Here is a 19,118-nt window from a genome sequence, read left to right on the forward strand (position 1 = left end):
GGCTGCCAGAGCCATCGGCCCTGGGTTGGCTGCTTTCACACTCACGGCCCCCGCTCGGTTTTCCTTCCCTCCAGCTGTTTTTCCACCTTTCGAGAGAGCGCGTGTTCACAGAGGACCGGGCCCGTTTCTATGGTGCTGAGATCGTGTCGGCGCTGGAGTACCTGCACTCCAGGGACGTGGTCTACAGGGACATCAAGGTAATGTCGGGGGAAACGGCCGTCTTCGGGGGCGCTGAGCGCCTGTGGCTGCAGCTGGAGTCGGTGCTCAGAGCCACTGGAAACCAGGCTCCTGGATTTTAAAAAATGAACCAGGATTCTATGCCGTTGGGTCCCTTTCCCCACGTTGCTCGGCTCGGCAGCGCCGCGCCCTGGCTGGATTTCGTCGCTGCAGCAGGGCGTCTGGAGAACAGGTGGCAAGGACCCTTCTCTCCCGTCCCTGCTTCTGAGGGCACCGTCCTACCCCCAGGACGACCTGGCAAGCACTTGATTCGTGTGGCGGGTGGTTCAACCACCCCCCTGTCCTGGGTGATCTGCCCTTGGCTCGCTGGCCTGTCCGGACGCTGGGTTTCTGGCTGGGATTCTGGGCTGCTCCTGAAGGCAGCCAGACTGCCCGCGTCTGGCGTAGTGATCTTGCTGGGGCTGACGAGGACTGAGTTGCTGTGATCGTTACCCAGGCCTGAGGATGGTGGTGGCGTCTGTGCGGACTAGCCACCGCGCCCCATCGAGCTCACGGTCTCAGCTCCGTGTGGACGAGTGAGCGGAATTAACAAGAGCTCTGACTCCCTCGCTCCCTCTCTGCCTTTCAGCTGGAGAACCTGATGCTGGATAAAGACGGCCACATCAAGATCACAGACTTCGGGCTTTGTAAGGAAGGCATAACGGACGGCGCCACCATGAAAACCTTTTGCGGGACACCGGAGTACCTGGCCCCAGAGGTATTGATCCCTCACTATTAGGTGTATTACGGTAACACTGCCCCGACCTAGGTCAGGGCGGATTGGGAGCCAGGACTCCTGGGTTCTCTCCCGGCTCTGGGAGGGGGGGGGTCTTGTGGTTAGAGCCGGGGGGGCTGGGAGCCAGGACTCCTGGGTTCTGTCCCAGCTCTGGGAAGGCAGCGGGGTCTAGTGGTTAGAGTGGGGGGGGCTCGGAGCCAGGACTTCTGGGTTCTCTCCCCAGCTCTGGGAGGGGAGGGGGGGCTGGTGGCTAGAGCAGGGGGGGCTGGGAGCCAGGACTCCTGGGTTCTCTCCCACCGCTGGGGGTGGGGGGTCTAGTGGTTAGACCAGAGGGGGCTGGGAACCAGGACTCCTGGGTTCTATCCTGGCTCTGGGAGGGAGGGGTCTAGTGGTTAGAGCAGGGGAGGCTGGGAGCCAGGACTCCTGGGTTCTATCCTGGCTCTGGGAGGTGTGTGTGTTTGGGGGGGGGGGGACTGGTGGCTAGAGCAGGGGAGGTTAGGAGCCAGGACTCCTGGGTTCTGTCCTGGCTCTGGGAGGGGTGTTGGGGTCTAGTGGTTAGAGCAGGTGGGGGCTGGGAGCCAGGACTCCTGGATTCTGTCCTAGCTCTGGGAGGGGAGGGGGGCTAGTGGTTAGAGCAGGGGGCTGGGAGCCAGGACCTCCTGGGTTCTATCCTGGCTCTGGAAGGGGAGTGGGGGCTAGTGGTTAGAGCAGGTGGGGCTGGGAGCCGGGACTCCTGGGTTCTGTCCCGGCTCGGGGAGGGGAGGGGGGCTAGTGGCCGGATTCCTCTCTGCAGCTCACGAGCTCCCCGCTTTCCCTGCACAGGTGCTGGAGGACAACGACTATGGGCGGGCTGTGGACTGGTGGGGGCTGGGCGTCGTCATGTACGAGATGATGTGTGGCCGCCTCCCCTTCTACAACCAGGACCATGAGCGGCTCTTCGAGCTGATCCTCATGGAGGAGATCCGCTTCCCCCGGACCCTCAGCCCCGAGGCCAAGGCCCTGCTGGCCGGGCTGCTCAAGAAGGACCCCAAGCAGAGGTGGGTGGGTGCTGGGCACTCTCACGGGGTCCCCGGGCGGTGCTCTGGGGCTGCTCCGCAAAGCCAGGCAGGACTCTGGGGAGCCTCCTCTCCCTTGGAGCAGACTTGTTCAGGGCAAGAAGCTCCCACGGCTTCACCTCCTGGGTCTCTCCTTGGAGCATTCAGCATCCTCTGCCCCTCCGTGCACTTCCCACAGCGAGTCCACCCCAGCGGGGTTCTGGGGGGGCCACAGGGTCCTGCCCCCCCACTTTGCAGTCAGATGTGACTCTCAGCCAGCCAGTAAAACAGAGGTTTATTCGATGACAGGAACAGGGTCTAAAACAGAGCTTGTAGATACAGCGAACCGGACCCCTCGGCTGGGTCCATTCTGGGGGGCAGTGAGCCAGACCCCCAGGTCTCCCTTCCACCCTTGACCCCAGCCAGCTCCAGACTGACACCCCCTCCAGCCCCTCCTCTCTGGCCTTTGTCTCTCTCCCGGGCCAGGAGGTCACCTGATCTTTGTTCTCCTTTAGCTATCCCCTTGCAGGGGGGAAGGGCCCGGCCATTAGTTGCCAGGAGACAGAGGGTGGCCAGAGCTGAGGCCCCCCCAGTATTCAGAGGGAACATTAAGAACAGCCCCACTTCCCCACAGGCACATGGCGCCGGCTCTCGCTGGCTGCTGCCCGGGGCTGGCAGCAGGTGCGTCGGTCGCCGTGTGACGGTCAGGGCTGGGATAGCACCGGGAGATCCCCCATGGCAGGTGTCCTCGGTTCCTGCCCAGGAGAACCTGGCTTACAGCTCCCAGGCTCCTTCCTGGGCAGCCCCTGGCCTGGCTTGGGCAGAGCTCAGAGCAGCTGGCACCGGACCCAAGGGGTCTAGACGCAGACGGTCCAGCGGGGCCAGGCCGAGAGCCTAGGGAGCCGCGCTGGTTTCCAAGTTGCTGAGGGCCACAGGCCGGGGTCCTGGTGCTTCACAAGGGGCTTCTCCACCTTTGGCGCCATCTGACTACGTGGATTTCAAAGCGCCCCTGGAAAGCAGTGCAGGTGGCCCAGGCCCCAGAGCACGGGCCAGGGAGTAAGACTGCTCTGTGTCCCCAGGCTAGGCGGAGGGCCCACCGACGCCAAGGAGGTGATGGAGCACCGCTTCTTCACGGCCATCAACTGGCAAGATGTGGTTCAGAAGAAGGTAAGAGGGGGGAACCCTCTTTGCTGTGGGGAAGTTGGGGGTTTTCTCATCCCCTGAACCACTTATCTGAAGAGTTCTCGGAACAGCCGCTGCCACCGAGTGTGTGTGAGGCTGGGCAGAACCCGCCCGCTAGCACGGAGCAGAGCTCACTGTCCCACCTGCTGGGACGGACAGGACGGGAAGTCCTGGCGCTCCCTTCCCTACATTTAACAGCTCCATGAGGAAGCTCTGGCTGCTCACAGCGCAGCACCTTTGGTTTGAATTGGGAGACGCCAGTGCTGTAAAGTGATACTGTCCCATCAGAATCATCCTTCTGAAAAAGTGATCCCAGGCAGGGTTGGGTGAGGCTGCAGAACTGCTGGCCGTCGTCGGGGCTGATTTCCGCCTGGCGTGCGTGGTACAATAGAGCCAGTTGCACAGGAATAGCGGGGCCAGGGGACGTAAACACAGACCTGGCCAACAGCTTACAATACAGCCCCGCGTCGGTGCCGGGCGAGGGCCGGTCCCATGGCAGACGCGCCCCCGCGTCGGTGCCGGGCAAGGGCCGGTCCCGTGGCAGACGTGGCTTCTCATGCTTGGCTCAGAGCTGCGGGGGCTGGAGCTGTGTCTAAAGCCAGGCCTGCTTTTCGCGGGAACCTCCCTTCCCATGGCAGCAGGCGTCACTGCTCGGCGAGCGTCTGGGTGGGGCGCTGCGGATTAGCTCACGAGGTGAGTGGAAATCGGCGCAGGTCTCAGGGCCCCGGGCTGGTTTCAGGTGGCTAGCGGCGTCGCTTGGTGTAACGGGGGCTGACGCTGCTCTCAGCAGCCATGGGAGCTGAGGTGGAGCCAGGCCCTGGGATGGTTTGCTGGCAGGCACAGACCCAGCCGCGCTGTCGTGCTGGGGCCGGTGGGAGCCAGTGGACGTTCCCTTTTACCGATCGCAGCCTCTCTTGCTCTGCAGCTCGTCCCACCGTTTAAGCCCCAAGTGACATCTGAGATTGACACGCGATACTTTGACGACGAGTTCACGGCGCAGTCGATCACCATCACGCCCCCTGACCGATGTGAGTATGGCCGGGCCGGGCTCTGGGGAGGGGCTGAAATGGAGGGAGCCCCGCTCCGCCCCGCCCAGCACAGAAACAGGGCAGGCCTGGCTGCTGTCGCTGCGTAAGCACAGGACCGGGAGCCCTAAGCACTGTCATGGCACCGCATTGTGTAGTGAGGACGTCAGTGGGGCAGGGAGTGCGTGGGGCTGCACGCCGAGTGGCTGATACCTGTGCAGGGATGTGGCTGAAAGATCCCAAGACGCAGGGCTTGATCACGTCCCCTGGGAGAAATCTCAAGGACCGGCGCAGGTTGGGGCCTTGTGTTGCTGGGTGCTGCTCAGACACGCAGCGAGAGCCACTCGTGGAGGGAGAAGGGAACGGTGGTCCCCAGTGTAGCCTGGGACCAAGCTGGGAGCAGGCCTCCGCGGTTCCAGCCCACCGGCTCCCGGCTTTCTCTTGGTGGGAAGGAGGCAGAGATAACACCACGTAGCCCGACTCCTGGCGTTCTGGAGTGATTTGCGGAAGCACCCAAGGGGTTTAGGAGCATGAGTCCTGTTGAAGGCCACCTGGGTGCTGTGCTCCCAACTCCCTGTGGTGCTTGGAGACACCCCCCCTCCCCATAAGCCACTTCTCTCTCTGGCTGCAGATGACAGCATGGACTCCCTGGAGGCCGATCAGCGGACGCACTTCCCCCAGTTCTCCTACTCCGCCAGCATCCGAGAATAGGCGGCAGCAGGCAGAGACTTGGGCTCCGAGCATGGGAGAACTTGGTTTTGTTCCTGGGATTTCTCTCCAGCAATCTGGTCACACACTGGCCCGGCTCCCGGAGGTGCAGGGGTAGCCCCAGCTGTTTGAAACGCCGCCAGCCTGGCATCGCACCGCCGGACGGAGCCGCTGTGAAAGGAAGGAAGTGCTCCTGCTCTGTTGCTCTGAGCAGCTCCGAGCCCTGCTGGTTCAGCACCATGGGGTTGCTTTGATTTTTAAACTCCTAGAAGTGCTTACAGCTTTTAGAGACAGCCCACCCCACGAGTGAGCCTTCCTCCAGCGTCCGAGGGCCCCTTGCGCCCTGCGGGCCGGGATGTCAGCTAGCCATAACCTAAACCCAGACCCGGAGAGAAGTTCGTGGAGAGGAATCCTGTGGAATTGAAACTGACTCGCCAGGAATGCCGAGCTTTCTGGTGGTTATGGAGAGCGCCACCGAGTGGATAGGATGGGACGGAACGGGACTCTCCGCTGGGATGCACAGTAAACCCTCGGAGCAGGCCGACAGCCCGGCGGGTTGGCCCTCAGTCCTGAGGGCTGTTTACTTCATTGCTCCGTTAGCTCGGCTCCGGTGCGGTGAGGGACGCTGGCTCCCAGCCCCAGGGTTGGGTTCGTGGGTCCTGTTTTCTCTTCTGCCTGTTACATCTTTACACCCTTCCTGCACCTGACGGGAAAGGGGCACAACCGAGCCGGTGGAAGCCAGAGCCGCGTGGACCTTGGCGGGCGGGCAGGAGGGAGGGACGGGAGCACTTGGAGACTCAGCAAGGCTCCCATGGCACAATAGCACGAAGGAAGAAGCCGGCTCTTTCCACAGGACGTGACGTGTCAGGAAGGTCGGGGGAAAGCCGACCCCAGGCAATGGCTGTACCTGTGTATGACGCACACAGCTGTAAAAGCAATAACGTTTTTTCTTCAAAGCTGCCTTAAAGCCAGAAGTCGGCGCTGCGATTAGTTCACACCTGGCGTGCGGCAGGATTATCTACAGAACAACCGGGCGGCTAATAAACTCTGCAGCGCTCGGCCGGAGACGCTCCTTCCTCCACAGCTCCTGTGAGCCTCTCGCTCCCCAGCTGAGCCCCCCGTCTGGGCTAAGCTTTTCCCACAGCACACGCCAAAGGCCCCGTTTGCCCATCAGGACGCCCCCTGCGCTGTCACTGACGCTGCCGAGGGGCTGGGGAGCGCGGCACAGTCCCACCCAGCGCCAGTGGCTGGGCAGAGTGCATCGGGCGCCAGAGACCATTGTGAGTCGCAGGCGCTGAGCACTCTTCCCCCTTGTCACTAGGCTGCCGGCTCCTGGACCCTGCATGTCAGACTCAGACGGTCTGAAGCCATCTGCAGCTTTGAGGGGCGGTGGGGAGCAGCTGCCTTCTGCTCCTCCCGGCGTCGTGGAGCCACAGCGTGTCTCCCTGCCCAGCGGCTCTGAGCTACGCCTGGGCTGTCAATTGCATGGCCCTGGGTGGCTGCCATTGTGCCTGGGGTGCCGGTTACACCCACAGTGTAGGGCATTTGTCGGGGGACCCGGACGCCGGGGCTTGCTGCAGCTGCTCAGACAGAGAACCTGGCCCCCGTGGTGTTTGTCAGACACGTTTTGATGGAACATTCTCACCTGCTCTGGTGCCTGGGCCAAGCTGCGTCCTGGCATGCGGGGTCTGTTTCCCCAAGATTTCCACTTAAGTCAGCCAGTTGGCCATGAATTCCGGGGGTGGGTTCCCCGTGGGGCGGTTCCCTTGCAGGCAAGGGACGCACCGATGAACGGCTGACGCCCAGGACACCGCGTGGCCTCGTGGTTTGGGAAATAGACGATTAGGTTTGGTCTGAGGGGTGGGGGGCCAGGGCTCTCGGTACAGACGCCCAAAGTGCTCGGCTCCTGCTCTGCAGTCAGGCCCCGGGGTTGCTGCACTGGGGCTTGGCATACTTGCCAGCTCTTTGTTGTTAAGCTCTTGAGTATTTCTGCTGCTTTTACCAGTGTCAGAGCCGGCGCTGCTCTGGGTCCCGGCTGCTCCTCGCCAAAGCCTCTGAATTTCTCAGGGAGGGCGAGAGCCTTGTCCCAAATGCGGGAGCCAGCCGTGCAGTCTGGCTGCGACGTGGGGGAGATGTACCACTGCTCGGCTGCCCCCCGGAAAGGCGCCCGCGGTTCTGAGCTGCGGGCCGGACCGCAGGGCTGAGCCCGGGCTGGGCCCCGTTTGCTGCAGGATCTGGGGCTACTCAGCGAGGGGTCCCCGTGACCCTTCCATCCCCAGATATGGCTCCAGCGTCACTCGCACGCGGTGACTTGGCCTGAATTTGAGGCTCAGGGACTTGGCACTCGGATGGGGATGGTTCTTGGGACGTGCCCCTGGCAGTACTGGCACAGGGGGCTGGGGTGGTTTCCCCTGCTCGTTCAGAGCACGCCGGAGAGTCCTGGCAGCGCCGGTCTGTCTCCTCCCGCAGCCCAGGGCTCTGGCGTGGGACCCACGGAACGGCAGGTGTCCCCGAGCTGCTGGAGTCCATCTGGGAACGGCCCTGCATGGGCAGCCCCAGGCTGAACTGAGGAGCCGGATTTGTCCCCTGCCTCTATTGGAGAGAAGCTCGTCTCCCCCCTGCGATGGGGTCTGCTCCTGGCCGCAGCTGGGCCTGGGGAGGGGTCCCCGCCAGGCTCGGTGCTGCCCCAAGGGTCTCATCAGAAGGTTTATCCCCATTGCTCCCCCAGGGAACGCCCCCAGGGTTACACAGCTGGGGAGGAAACCCCCGTCTCCCAGTCCGGTGCCTTCAACCTCCCTGGGCTTCCCCAAGCTCTGCGGCAGGCCTGTGCGTCAGCGGCCGAGGCCAGTTCTGAATGTGCAGAACTCATCTGGCGGCTTCAGCGTCCGGCGAGCAGCGCGTCCCCCCCGTGCCTGGGCTGCCGGCTGCTGCCGGGGTGGAGAAGCATCATTGCTCGGCCTGTGTATTTCACGCTGCGTGTCAGGGAGCCAGGTGGGACCTTGGCAAAGCTTTAATTTAAAACCCATGTGGCCACCTGGGTTGCCTGTCTGTGACCAGGTCACCCCCCCCCCCCGCCCGGGCACGGTGCTTTGGGCAGGTGCCCCCCTGTGCGGTGCTCTGGCTGTTTCTCGCTGAACCTTAATGCCCGTTTGGCCTTTCGCTTGCTGCGTGTCGCCGGAATTTCATGTTGATTCACCTGGCTCAGGTGCTGGGCTGCCAAGACCTCCCCTCCCACCAGCACTACAGGCTTTGCTGCCCATCCAGTGCCCTTCTGTGCCTCACCAAGGGGCGAGGGCTGCCCCCCAGCTGGCAGGAGCTATCCCAGGCACAGTTCCCATTGAGACCTTCTACTCTGCCCTGGTGTGCGGCCCAGCCCAGCAGCCACCTAGCTTTGAGAGTGGACGAGCAGCCAGCGGGGCAGGAGCTTTCTCCCCTCGGGGGGTGGGAGGTTTTGCTTTGTGGCATGTCTGAGCTCTGCTGTGGGGCTGGGGTGTGCCAGGAGCCGTCAGCGGCCCCCTTGGCGCAGGGCAGGGCGGCGTCCGGACACCCCCGCTGCGGAGTTGCACCAGCTGAAGTGCGTCTCCCACAGCGATGGGGGATGAACGTCTCCAAAGCTGGATTTGGACTGCACGCGGCCCGGCTGAGTCGCTCTGTAAGATAAGGTTCGTGAGTTCGGGATATTCTGCTTTGCCTAGGACCGGGCAGGTGAGGTTCCTGGAGTGTTTGGTTCTGTAAATCTGTCCACGCTGCGCTCACCTGCGCCCTTGGATTTGTACGGTACAAGCAATAAAATGGTTTTTGGAGCTTTGGGTCCCACATGTTGTATCCCCCCCTCGCCCTCCCAATCCCGGCGCTGGGGTTTGCCCCCAGGAACTGCCCTCGCTCCAACCCCGGATCCTGTCGGGCGTGTCCGGCCTGCTGCGGCAGAGAGAGGCCCCAGAGACCCGCAACGCTGGGGTGAGAACCTGGCCCCTGCCCAGCGTCCGCCCACCTGCACCCTGCAGGGCTGGGCAGTGGCCTCCTTTCCCAGGCCGGCACCTGCTCGCAGTGTTTCACTAGGAAATCCAGGCTCCAGGGCCCGGTTCTGAGGGGGGCCGAGCCTCAGCCAACCGGGCCTGGCACCCCCTGTTCCCTTGGGGAGCCCCCCAGGTCTGCAGGAAACTCCCTGTGTCCTCTGGAGTCTGCAGGGACCTGGCCTGGGGGCATCCAGGCCCACGTGCACCCCCACAGGCCTGTGTCCACACAGCGACTCGCCAGGTCCGAAGGGAGCCCAGCAGCCAAGGCATGGGGTGGGGCTGGCTCTGGGTGGGGGTTCAGGAGCTGCTCCCCAAGGAACACACGTTCCTGTGAGCATCTCCTGGCCCTGTGGGGCCAGCGCTGCCCAGCCCCTGGCCCAGAGCAGGGCCCCCTTGCGCCAGGCACTGCTCAGACACAGATACGCTCTGGGTCCCTCAGAGGATCCTTTCCCCCCATATTACCGAGGGGGAGCTGAGGCCGAGAGAGGGAGGGACCTGCCTCGCATTGTCTGGGGAGACTGTTCCCAGCCCCTGTGCTCCTTGCTTGACTGCCGCTTCCCGCCCCCTTCGCACAGCAGTGTGGCTGCAGCGTGGCCCTTTCATTCCCTTTCTCTGGGCCCCAACCCAGCGGGACCCGATCCCCTTCACAAACCAAATACTCATGACACAAGGTCGCTGCCTCGAGGAAAACAGCTGTGTCTGGCGTGAGACCTGGGGCAGGGACCTGTTGTGCTGTGCTGAGATGCTATGCAGCCACCTCTGGGGTGAAACCAACTGTTCAACAGCAGCAGCGAACGGCTGCAAGGAAGGATCCTGCATCCATCTGAAGCTGCAGGGAGATTTAGGGAGGCCGAAGGGGATTATTACCCAGGTTGGATTTTCGCTTGGACATCAGGGTTTAAACCCTTCCCCCCCCCCCCCCCCCCATACACACCTTTTGCAAAACAGGCTGTGGGATGGGGGGGCAGAAGCAGGGGGATTTTGCAGCCACCCCCCCTTGCCCTCAGTTCTCCCCTGAGGCCCCATACGCCCGGCAGGCACAGCCCCATGTGTCCCACGGTCGCCCAGCCACGGCTGTACCATGGCACCAGCCTGCTGCAATCACGTCACAATCGCTGGGCCTCAGCCCGGCTCCCCTGGGTCAGGCACCTTTCCAGGCTAAAACGTCGCACAATAATCCCGCTTGGCGAGGTGTCCGAGCCCGTGGAAGTGCACAGGCACCGCCAAGCAGAGAGCTGCACGAGGCAGTGAAGGAGACAGTTCACGATGTGCACTAGAGCCAGGGGGACCAGACAGCAAATGTGAACAATTGGGATGGGGTAGGGGGTAATAGGAGCCTCGATAAGAAGTTGTTTCAGAGCAGTGGTGTCCGCGAAAAGAACAGGATCCTGGTGGCACCTTAGAGACTAACGCGTTTATTTCAGCATAAGCTTTCGTGGGCTACAGCCCACTTCATCGGAGGCACAAGTCCTGGACCGACTCCGAAAGGCTGGGTTAACAGTAAAGGCTGAGAAGTGCAAGGTGGGGATGGCTGAAGTATCTTACCTGGGCCATTGGGTGGGGAGCGGCTGCCTGAAGCCGGAACCAGCCAAGGTGGAGGTGATCAGAGACTGGCCTGCTCCCCAAACCAAAAAGCAGGTCCAGGCCTTTATTGGGATGGCGGGGTACTATCGAAGGTTCGTGCCCCACTTTAGTGCCATAGCCGCCCCCATCACTGAACTGTGCAAGAAGGGGAAGCCAGACAAGGTGATCTGGACTGAGCAGTGCCAGGAGGCTTTCCGGGCGCTGAAGGAGGCTCTGGTTAGTGGCCCAGTTCTGGCAAACCCAGATTTTGACAAACCCTTTATGGTGTTCACCGACGCCTCAGACACGGGACTGGGGGCGGTGTTAATGCAGGAGGATGAAAAGGGGGAGAGACACCCCATCGTGTACCTGAGTAAGAAGCTGCTACCCCGGGAACAAAGCTACGCGGCCATCGAGAGGAATGTCTGGCCATGGTATGGGCCCTTAAGAAGCTAGAGCCATATCTCTTTGGGCGACACTTCACCGTGTACACCGACCACTCTCCCCTGACCTGGCTGCACCAGATGAAAGGAGCCAACGCCAAGCTCCTGAGGTGGAGCCTGCTCCTGCAGGACTATGACATGGACGTGGTCCATGGGAAGGGAAGTGCCAACCTGACAGCGGACGCGTTGTCCTGGAGAGGGGACCCTGAACTTCCCCAGGTCACTGGGCAGAGTGACCCCGCTCAGTTCAGTCTCGAAGGGGGGAGAGATGTGATGGAGTAGGGACTGTCTGTGTGGGGAGTGGGAGAGCAGGGGAGGACTTTAGGGGATGGACGATGCCAGGGCCTGTAACCTGAGCTAGGTAAGGGAGGGGAAAGGTCAACACCTTTGCCCGGGAAGGGGACAAAGGAAGGGAGTGGCAGGAGGGAAGCAGTTTGAGTTTGGGCTTGGGGCTGTGTGGGCGGAATTCAGGGGATCCTAGCTAGGATCCAAGCACCCTGAAAGCCCAGAAGGACTCGGTGGAGGGGTCCTGACTGTGCCTGCAAGCTCTGCTGTAACCTGTGTTCCTGTTGTCCAATAAACCTTCTGTTTTACTGGCTGGCTAAGAGTCACTGTGGGTCCCAGGAAGAGGGGTGCAGGGCCAGACTCCCCACACTCTGTGACAGACTGATCACAAAAAACTCCTCCAGCTGCTCTTTCCCCTCCCCCTGCTCCTCCTCCCTTTGTTTAGTCTCCAGGGCAGAAGGTGTCACTTCGCCCCCCCCCAGTGTAACCCCCCTGCGTCATTCCCAGGGCAAATCCACCTGCTCCCTGCTCCATCACAGAACCCCCTTCAGTGCCACAGCCCTTCTTGGGGGGGCCACTCTCTCTGGGGGTCAGGCCCCTCCACCTCCTGGAGCCGCACCTCTCCGAGCCTCAGTACGTCTGTCTCTGCTGTGGGCCCCCCCAGGGAGTCCCCTCGCTCTGGGCCCCTGGGGCCTCCAGCCCCTGAAGGGGATGATCCCCCCTGTTCTCTAGCCCGGAGCGACTCTCCCCCAGCGTAACACAGGAGGGTTAATTGAGCATCCGAACCCAGCACAGGAAACTCTCCGGCCTCAGGCCTGGCCTCCCTCAGCCCAGCACATCCCAGTCCCCCTGCAGCCAGGGGGGCTCTGCCTGCTCCCCCTCTCCAGCCCCGAGCCCCCCTGCTTCCCCCCCCCCCCCCCGTTGATTGGCTTCTCTCCAGGGAAACGGTCGTGTGGTAAACAGGATGGCCTGGGTCTCCTCCCCTCTCAGCCCCCCTCTGGCTGGAGCCGGCTGGTCAGGTGGCCAGAACCGGCTATGACTCCTGAGCTGGGCCACCAGGTCACCAGTCTCTGGGGTCTCCATCCTCCAGGCCATCGGCTGGGCTCCCCAGTTCTCTCCCCGGTCCTGTGTCCCAACAAACTCCCTCTCCCCTCCCCTCGTTAAACCAGTAACACCCGGGGACACCGAGTCCCACTCCCTCTGCATGCAACACCCTGGGAAAACAAGGAAACCCAAGAACCCCCCCCACTTCATCTCAGCCACAAATATTCTCAAGAATTTCTGCCCCTCACTCCTGACTTGCAGCCCCTGCTAGCCCAGCCCCGCTCTGCCAGTGCCCCTCACTCCCGACCCGCAGCCCCCTGCCAGCCCAGTCCTGCCCCTCACAGCTCTGCCGGTGCCCCTCACTCCCGACCCGCAGCCCCCTGCCAGCCCAGTCCTGCCCCTCACAGCTCTGCCGGTGCCCCTCACTCCCGACCCGCAGCCCCCTGCCAGCCCAGTCCTGCCCCTCACAGCTCTGCCAGTGCCCCTCACTCCCGACCCGCAGCCCCCTGCCAGCCCAGTCCTGCCCCTCACAGCTCTGCCAGTGCCCCTCACTCCCGACCCGCAGCCCCCTGCCAGCCCAGTCCTGCCCCTCACAGCTCTGCCAGTGCCCCTCACTCCCGACCCGCAGCCCCCTGCCAGCCCAGTCCTGCCCCTCACAGCTCTGCCGGTGCCCCTCACTCCCGACCCGCAGCCCCTCATTTTATTCATGGGTCTGCCTGTGTTCAGGCTGGAACCGCCGGGTGCTTTGATGACTCCGCAAAGGGGAGAAACGTGCCCCACTCCCCCCACTCGACTGTGCTGGGCCAGGCCAGGGGCTTTTCCCAACCCTGCTGCGTCCTGGGACCTCGTGCCCCCCAGGGCTCGATGAAGTGACTCAGCACCTGGGAACAGACCCTTCCCCCCCACATCCCCCTCCCTTCATGCGCCTGGTGGGGGGAGCTCTGATGGGCCCAGCCCCTCCCCACCCCCGGCCTGAGCCAATGGCTGGGCACTAATCTGGGCTGAGCTGCACCAATAGCGCACGGGGCCCCCACCTGGCCCCTAACGAAGCATTAATTAGCAGGGCCAGGGCCACAGCCCTCAGCTGGTGCCTGTCCCTGGGGCCTCTTGCCGGTAGCATGATGCAGGCTGCACTGGGCCAACCCCCCAAGTACCATGAGCTGAGAGCCTGGCCCCCCCAGCAGAGAATGGTACCAGCCTGGGCCTGGGGGCTGCTAAAGGCCCCTGAGCATCAGCTGCCCCCTGGGAACCCCAGGACCTGCCCCTGGGAGATTCCCCCTCCAGTAGCCAGGTGGGGGCTGGAATCTGGGGGAGGGGGTCTCCCTGCCCCACCCCCAGTGAATCAGGCTGGGCTCTGGGCCCAGCCCCACAGAAAGCAAGTCCCACCCCTCCTTGCCCAGTCCATGTTCTCTGGGTCTGGATGCCTGGGTCTTGAGCACTTGCTGGGGTGGGGGCATCCTGTGCCCATAACAAGCTCCCCCCCCCCAAAGGCTGGGGCTGGAATCCAGGAGTCCTGGGGCTGCACTGTGGGGTGCTGGTGCGTGTGTGGGGCTCCCTTCTGGGGGACAGGGCCCAGGTTAGGGTTCCCCAGCCCCAGGAGGCAGCTCAGCCTGGGGCCAGCGACCTCCAGGCCAAACTCTGTCTCGCAGGCCCCATGGCGCTCCCCTAGGGGGTGTTGTGGGGTCCAGGAATCCCCCCTGCCCCCATGATGGGGTCACCCCCCTGACCCCCAGGTCTCTCAGCAGCTGCAGGCAGAAGAGAAACGGGAGCCGCTGAAAAGCAAGAACAAAGGCCCTGGAGGGGACAAGGGGGCCAGGAAGGTGAGTTCGGAGCCCTGGGGCGGGGGCGGGGGGAGCACGTTTGCTGTCTGTGCAGCACCCAACACCCACCGCCCCAGGGGCTGCAGCCTCGAGAGCAGCCGGATGGGCCCTGAGGCGACCAAACGCAGCTTCCAGCTCTGCTACTGCTGCCCCGGACCTGCCCCACATCTGTGCCTCGGTTTCCCCACCTGTCCATGGGGAGAAGGACCCTTCTTCTGCCTGTGCAGGCCGGGAGCTCTGTGGGCAGGGCCCTGATCTCGGTCGGGGTCTGGGCAGAGCCTGGCACAATGGGAAGGGTGGGTGCTACCGTAACACACCTAATAGGCATTCTCAAAGCTCGGACTGTGCGGGGACGGGTCACAGCGGCTTGGAGGGGTCCCCCATGGGGGGCAGGAGGAAGTATCTAAGGAGGCCCCCAGTTGGGCGGGCCAGCCCAGCCTTAGGGGGCAGCAGGGGCTGGGGGCGCGTGCCTCTGGCCAGTTGCTGCACTCCTGGGGGGCAGATATCAAGGCCTGGGCCGCTCTTGGGCGGTGAATCCCGGCAGTGTCTCAGGTTGTCGGCCAGGATGCCGGGGTCTTTCTCCCAAACGCCCCTGGGGCTGAGGGGCCGCCAGGCGGGAGTGGGGGTGCCAGGCTCTGGGGGGCTCAGGGTCCCAGACCTGTCGTCCTAGGGTGGCTGGTTCCCACCATGGCAGCTGGGCACTGATGGTCACAGGGGTGTTCTCAGCTGCCCGCCTAGGCCCTGCTGTCCCTGGGGGCCCCTGCAGCACTCCCCCGGTGGGCTGTTTGGGGGTGCGGGGCTGGTGGCGGCTCCCCGCCCACGCCCCTCTCTCTTGCAGAAGAAGCCGCAGGGCAGCCGGGTCCGAGAGGCGGCGCCAGAGAAAGCAGCAGCTGTTTGCCCCAGGGTCCCGGCGACCCCCGTCCTGCAGAGAGGTAGGGGCCTGGCTGGAGGGCTTGGGCTGTGGGGTGGGAGGCTGGGGGCCCAGGGTGCAACCATCTCAGCATCCCTCCCCCGCAGGGCCCCACAGCGGCAGGAGCTGCACACCAGGCAGCCCACAATGCACCTGCCTCTGGGGTGGGGCGGACGTTGGGGAGGACCCCTGAGGGAGGCCAGGACCCCTGAGGGAAGGTGCCTAGGGGCTGAGGAGCCATGAATGAAAAGTTCGTTAGTCCCGTGCCCGGTTCTGTCCGTGGCTGGTGACCCGTCTCTCCCCGCAGGGGGGCCGCCCGGGGGGGCCCAGGCGCTGCTTTGCGTGCCCGAGGCGCTGGCCGAGGAGCTGAGCCAGGCGCTGGTCAGTCTGGGTATGGCCCTGGAGCAGGACTACGCCTGGGACATCTTCACCAGCATGATGGTGTGTGCGGGGGGGGCTTGGGGCAGCGGGGCCAGTGGGGTGGGGTTAAAGGTCACATGACAGCGGCTCCCCGGCTCTCCCATGGCTGATGTCCCTGGGTGGGGGGAGCAGCTTTCTGGGGGGTTGGACAGGTCAGGACCAGCCCCCCCACACCCCCACGGCTACCCGCATGATGAAAAATGGGGATTTCCCCCAGGAGCAACCCAAAGGCCCCAGCTGACTTCTGGGTCCCATCCCCGGTCTGGGGGAGGAGTGGGGTCTAGTGGTTAGAGCAGGGGGGCTGGGAGCCAGGACTCCTGGGGTCTATCCCGGCTCTGGGAGGGGAGTGGGGTCTAGTGGTTAGAGCAGGGGGGCTGGGAGCCAGGACTCCTGGGTTCTCTCCCCGGTCTGGTCCAGCTCCGTGGCGTGTCCCTTGTGGGCCTGGGCTCGGTGGCTGCCCCATCCCCACATGTGGCTCCCATCCCCAGAGAAAACAATCCAGCTACGTCTTCCGGAGCTGGGAGGTGCCGCGCGCCCTGACGGCCGAGATGCGGGCGCTGATCGTCGACTGGCTCGTACAGGTGCACGTAGGTATCGGTGAGACCCCTCCCCCGCGCCTGGCACCTTGGGGTGCCTCAGTTTCCCCTGTATAAAATGGGCAATAATCCCCCTCCTCAGCACTCGGTGCCCCCCCAGTTGCCTTGGTGACCGGTGGCTCTGCTGACGGTTGCCCCGGTGACCCGGTCCCCCAGGAGTACCTGGGCCTGGCGGACGAGACGCTGTACCTGGCCGTGTACCTGATGAACGCCTACATGAAGGTGGCGCGAGTGAGGGTCCCAGCCCTGCAGCTGCTGAGCGTCACCTGCCTCTTCCTGGCCTGCAAAGTGGAGGAGTGCACCGTCCCCGAGGTAAGGCAGGGTGTCCGGACGCCTGGGTTCCTCCCCGGCTCACGGGGGGCTGGCTAGTGGGTAGAGCGGGGGGTGGGGGCTGGGTGCCCGGATGCCTGGGTTCCTCCCTGGCTCGCCGAGGGGAGTGGGGGCTAGTGATTAGAGCGGGGTGGGGGCTGGGCGCCCAGATGCCTGGGTTCTGTTGTTTCTAGGAAGGGCTGGGGGAAGCTGGCCAGGAGGAGAGAGTCGGGGGGGTGGGGGGTGACAGTTGGGGGGTGGCATCGGGGGGCTGGGAGGGGAGAGTCAAGGGGGTGGGGGGTGACAGTCAGGGGGCTGGGGGGTGACTCCCGCCCCCCCCTGCAGCCGGCCGAGCTGTGTTGGGGCTGGGGGGTGACTCCCGCCCCCCCCTGCAGCCGGCCGAGCTGTGTTGGGGCTGGGGGGTGACTCCCGCCCCCCCCCTGCAGCCGGCCGAGCTGTGTTGGGGCTGGGGGGTGACTCCCGCCCCCCCCCGGCAGCCGGCCGAGCTGTGTTGGGGCTGGGGGGTGACTCCCGCCCCCCCCCGCAGCCGGCCGAGCTGTGTTGGGGCTGGGGGGTGACTCCCGCCCCCCCCTGCAGCCGGCCGAGCTGTGTTGGGGCTGGGGGGGTGACTCCCGGCCCCCCCCCGCAGCCGGCCGAGCTGTGTTGGGGCTGGGGGGGTGACTCCCGGCCCCCCCCCGCAGCCGGCCGAGCTGTGTTGGGGCTGGGAGGTGACTCCCGCCCCCCCCCCCGCAGCCAGCCGAGCTGTGTTGGGGCTGGGGGGTGACTCCCGCCTCCCCCCCCGCAGCCGGCCGAGCTGTGTTGGGGCTGGGGGGTGACTCCCGCCTCCCCCCCCGCAGCCGGCCGAGCTGTGTTTCATGACCGAGGACTCGTTCAGCCGCCGGGAGCTGCTGCACATGGAGCGCAAGGTGCTGTCCCGCCTCAACTTCCAGCTGTACTACACCAGCCCCCTGCACCTGCTGCGGCTGCTGGGCGCCCTGGGCCGCTGGGCCCCAGAGGTGAGTGCCCGGGGGCTGGGCTGGGAGCCAGGACTCCTGGGTTCACTCCCCGGTGCTGGGGGGGAGTGGGGTCTAGTGGTTAGAGCAGGGGGAGCTGGAGCCAGGACTCCTGGGTTCACTCCCCGGTGCTGGGGGGGAGTGGGGTCTAGGGATGGGTGAGGGGTGCTGGGTTTCCTGGCAGTGGGAGGGGGGGGTCTGTGAATCAGTCTGACCCGTGGTCACCCTGCCAGGTCCATCACCTGGCCATGTACTTCCTGGAGCTGTGTCTGATGGAGGCAGACTGTGCGGCGTTCGAGCCGGCCCAGCTGGCCGCGGCTGCCCTGGGCCTGGCGCAGCGGGTGCAGCAGGAGGCGGGTGCCGGGGGCTCGGGCGCCGGGCCGGAGGGCTCCACGCAGCTCTGCCTGTACAGGTGGGTGAGACGGGAGCAGGTGGCACTGCTGTCCAGGGGTCTCGCTCTGGCGAGCTGGGGCCTGAGTGGGCCACAGAGCCACAGCCCCCGCACCGGGCAGTGGGGTGGGGGGGTCACCATGCCAGGCATTGGGGGTACAGGGGTCACCCGGTGGTGGTGGGGGTCCCTGTGCCAGGCAGTGGGGAGTATGGGGGTAACCAGGTGGTTGGGGGGTGGTTCCCACGCCAGGCAATGGGGAGTACAGGGGTCCCCGAGTGGTGGTGGGGATCCCCGTGCCGAGCAGTGGGGAGTGTGGGGGTAACCGGGTGGTTGGGGGGGTTCCCACACCGGGCATTGAGGAGTATGGGGGTCACCCAGTAGTGGGGGGGGGGGTTCCTGCGCCGGTGACACCCTGCCCCCACTCTCATTGCAGCGAAGAGGCGCTAGGTGCTGTACATCGCCCCATGGCCAGGGCCGCGCTCCGGGCCAGTGGCTCCACCCTCCAGGCCGTTTTCCTGAAATACTCGCGGCCCCAGAAGCTGGGGGCCAGCACCAGTCCGGCCATCGCCAGCTCTGACTACCTCGCCCACTGCCGGAGCCCGGCGCCCTGAGCCCAGCAGGAATGGGCCTGGGCATCTCCACGGCAGCCCTGCTCGGGGGGGCGCTGTGTGTCCCCCCCGCCTGTGAGTGGCGATTGCCCCCCCACTAGGGAAGGGGACTGGGCAGGCCAGGGGCCGTCGCACAGCTGGGGGGCTGATCGATAGGGATGGGGAAAGGGGGGCGCAGAGGGATGGGGATTTTCTCTAAGCCTGTTGCTGCCCCTGGGTGCAGAGGGCTGGGCCATGGGCCTGCGGCGGCCCTGAAGGGCTGGGATTGGGGGGGGAGACTCCCGGCCCCCCCGCACAGGCCTTAAAAAAAAAAAAAAAAAAAAAGCAAGTGTGATCAGGAACAGGCCGTGCACGTGTGTCAAATAAAGTGTTTTAATCACTCTGGAGCTAGCTGCTTGCGGGGTGTGACCGGGGAGATGCCCTGGAGGGCCCCCCCCAGCTCTAGCTGCTCAGCCCTTGGCCCAGGCCGCCAGCAGCAGGCAGGTTTCTGGTGGTTTCCCCAGGTAGGGGGACTCATTCCCTGGGGGGCAGGTTGGGTCATCACTGGCGGTGGCTTAGACCATGGTGGGGTCTGGCCTGAGGTCCGGGGGTGCCAGGTGCTGCAGGTCAGGAGTGAGGGGCACCAGCAGAGCTGGGGGGAGGCAGGGATGTGCTAGCAGGGGCTGCGGGTCGGGAGTGAGGGGCACCGGCAGAACTGGGGGGAGCTCAGGGCCGGGCCAGCAGGGGCTGCGGGTCGGGAGTGAGGGGCACCGGTGGAACCGGGGGGGAGCCCAGGGCCAGGCTAGCAGGGGCTGCGGGT

The 19,118-nt window shown here is 64.8% G+C and overlaps 2 protein-coding genes across 4 annotated transcripts in view; both read left to right on the forward strand.

Annotated features, from left to right (window-relative positions):
• AKT2 (AKT serine/threonine kinase 2) overlaps nucleotides 1-8,704 on the forward strand; it is a 32,784-nt gene extending 24,080 nt beyond the window's left edge. For all 3 annotated transcript variants that reach the window (XM_030546727.1, XM_030546724.1, XM_030546725.1), the window contains exons 9-14: nucleotides 75-197; nucleotides 806-934; nucleotides 1,775-1,989; nucleotides 3,066-3,153; nucleotides 4,094-4,196; nucleotides 4,825-8,704. In XM_030546727.1, coding sequence (XP_030402587.1) covers nucleotides 75-197; nucleotides 806-934; nucleotides 1,775-1,989; nucleotides 3,066-3,153; nucleotides 4,094-4,196; nucleotides 4,825-4,904 — 738 coding nt within the window. In that variant the 3' untranslated portion in view covers nucleotides 4,905-8,704. The remainder of the gene's footprint in view (nucleotides 1-74; nucleotides 198-805; nucleotides 935-1,774; nucleotides 1,990-3,065; nucleotides 3,154-4,093; nucleotides 4,197-4,824) is intronic.
• Nucleotides 8,500-18,910, forward strand: CNTD2 (cyclin N-terminal domain containing 2). The gene is made up of 10 exons (XM_030546657.1): nucleotides 8,500-8,553; nucleotides 8,772-8,858; nucleotides 13,965-14,072; nucleotides 14,911-15,004; nucleotides 15,290-15,423; nucleotides 15,891-15,989; nucleotides 16,155-16,310; nucleotides 17,165-17,323; nucleotides 17,554-17,732; nucleotides 18,145-18,910. The coding sequence occupies exons 1-10, from the start codon at nucleotides 8,500-8,502 to the stop codon at nucleotides 18,320-18,322; spliced, it is 1,248 nt and encodes a 415-aa protein (XP_030402517.1). The 3' UTR covers nucleotides 18,323-18,910.
• Nucleotides 18,911-19,118: the final 208 nt, after the last annotated feature.

This window comes from Gopherus evgoodei, unplaced genomic scaffold (genome assembly GCF_007399415.2).
Source record: "Gopherus evgoodei ecotype Sinaloan lineage unplaced genomic scaffold, rGopEvg1_v1.p scaffold_48_arrow_ctg1, whole genome shotgun sequence".
Taxonomy (NCBI): Eukaryota; Metazoa; Chordata; order Testudines; family Testudinidae; genus Gopherus; species Gopherus evgoodei.

Coding starts and splice junctions, on each gene's coding strand:
- CNTD2 (XM_030546657.1), top strand. CDS start 8,500: ATGAACGTCTCCAAAGCTGGATTTGGACTGCACGCGGCCCGGCTGAGT. Junction 14,073..14,910: donor GGGACAAGGGGGCCAGGAAG/GTGAGTTCGGAG, acceptor TCTCTCTTGCAG/AAGAAGCCGCAGGGCAGCCG. Junction 15,005..15,289: donor GACCCCCGTCCTGCAGAGAG/GTAGGGGCCTGG, acceptor CTCTCCCCGCAG/GGGGGCCGCCCGGGGGGGCC.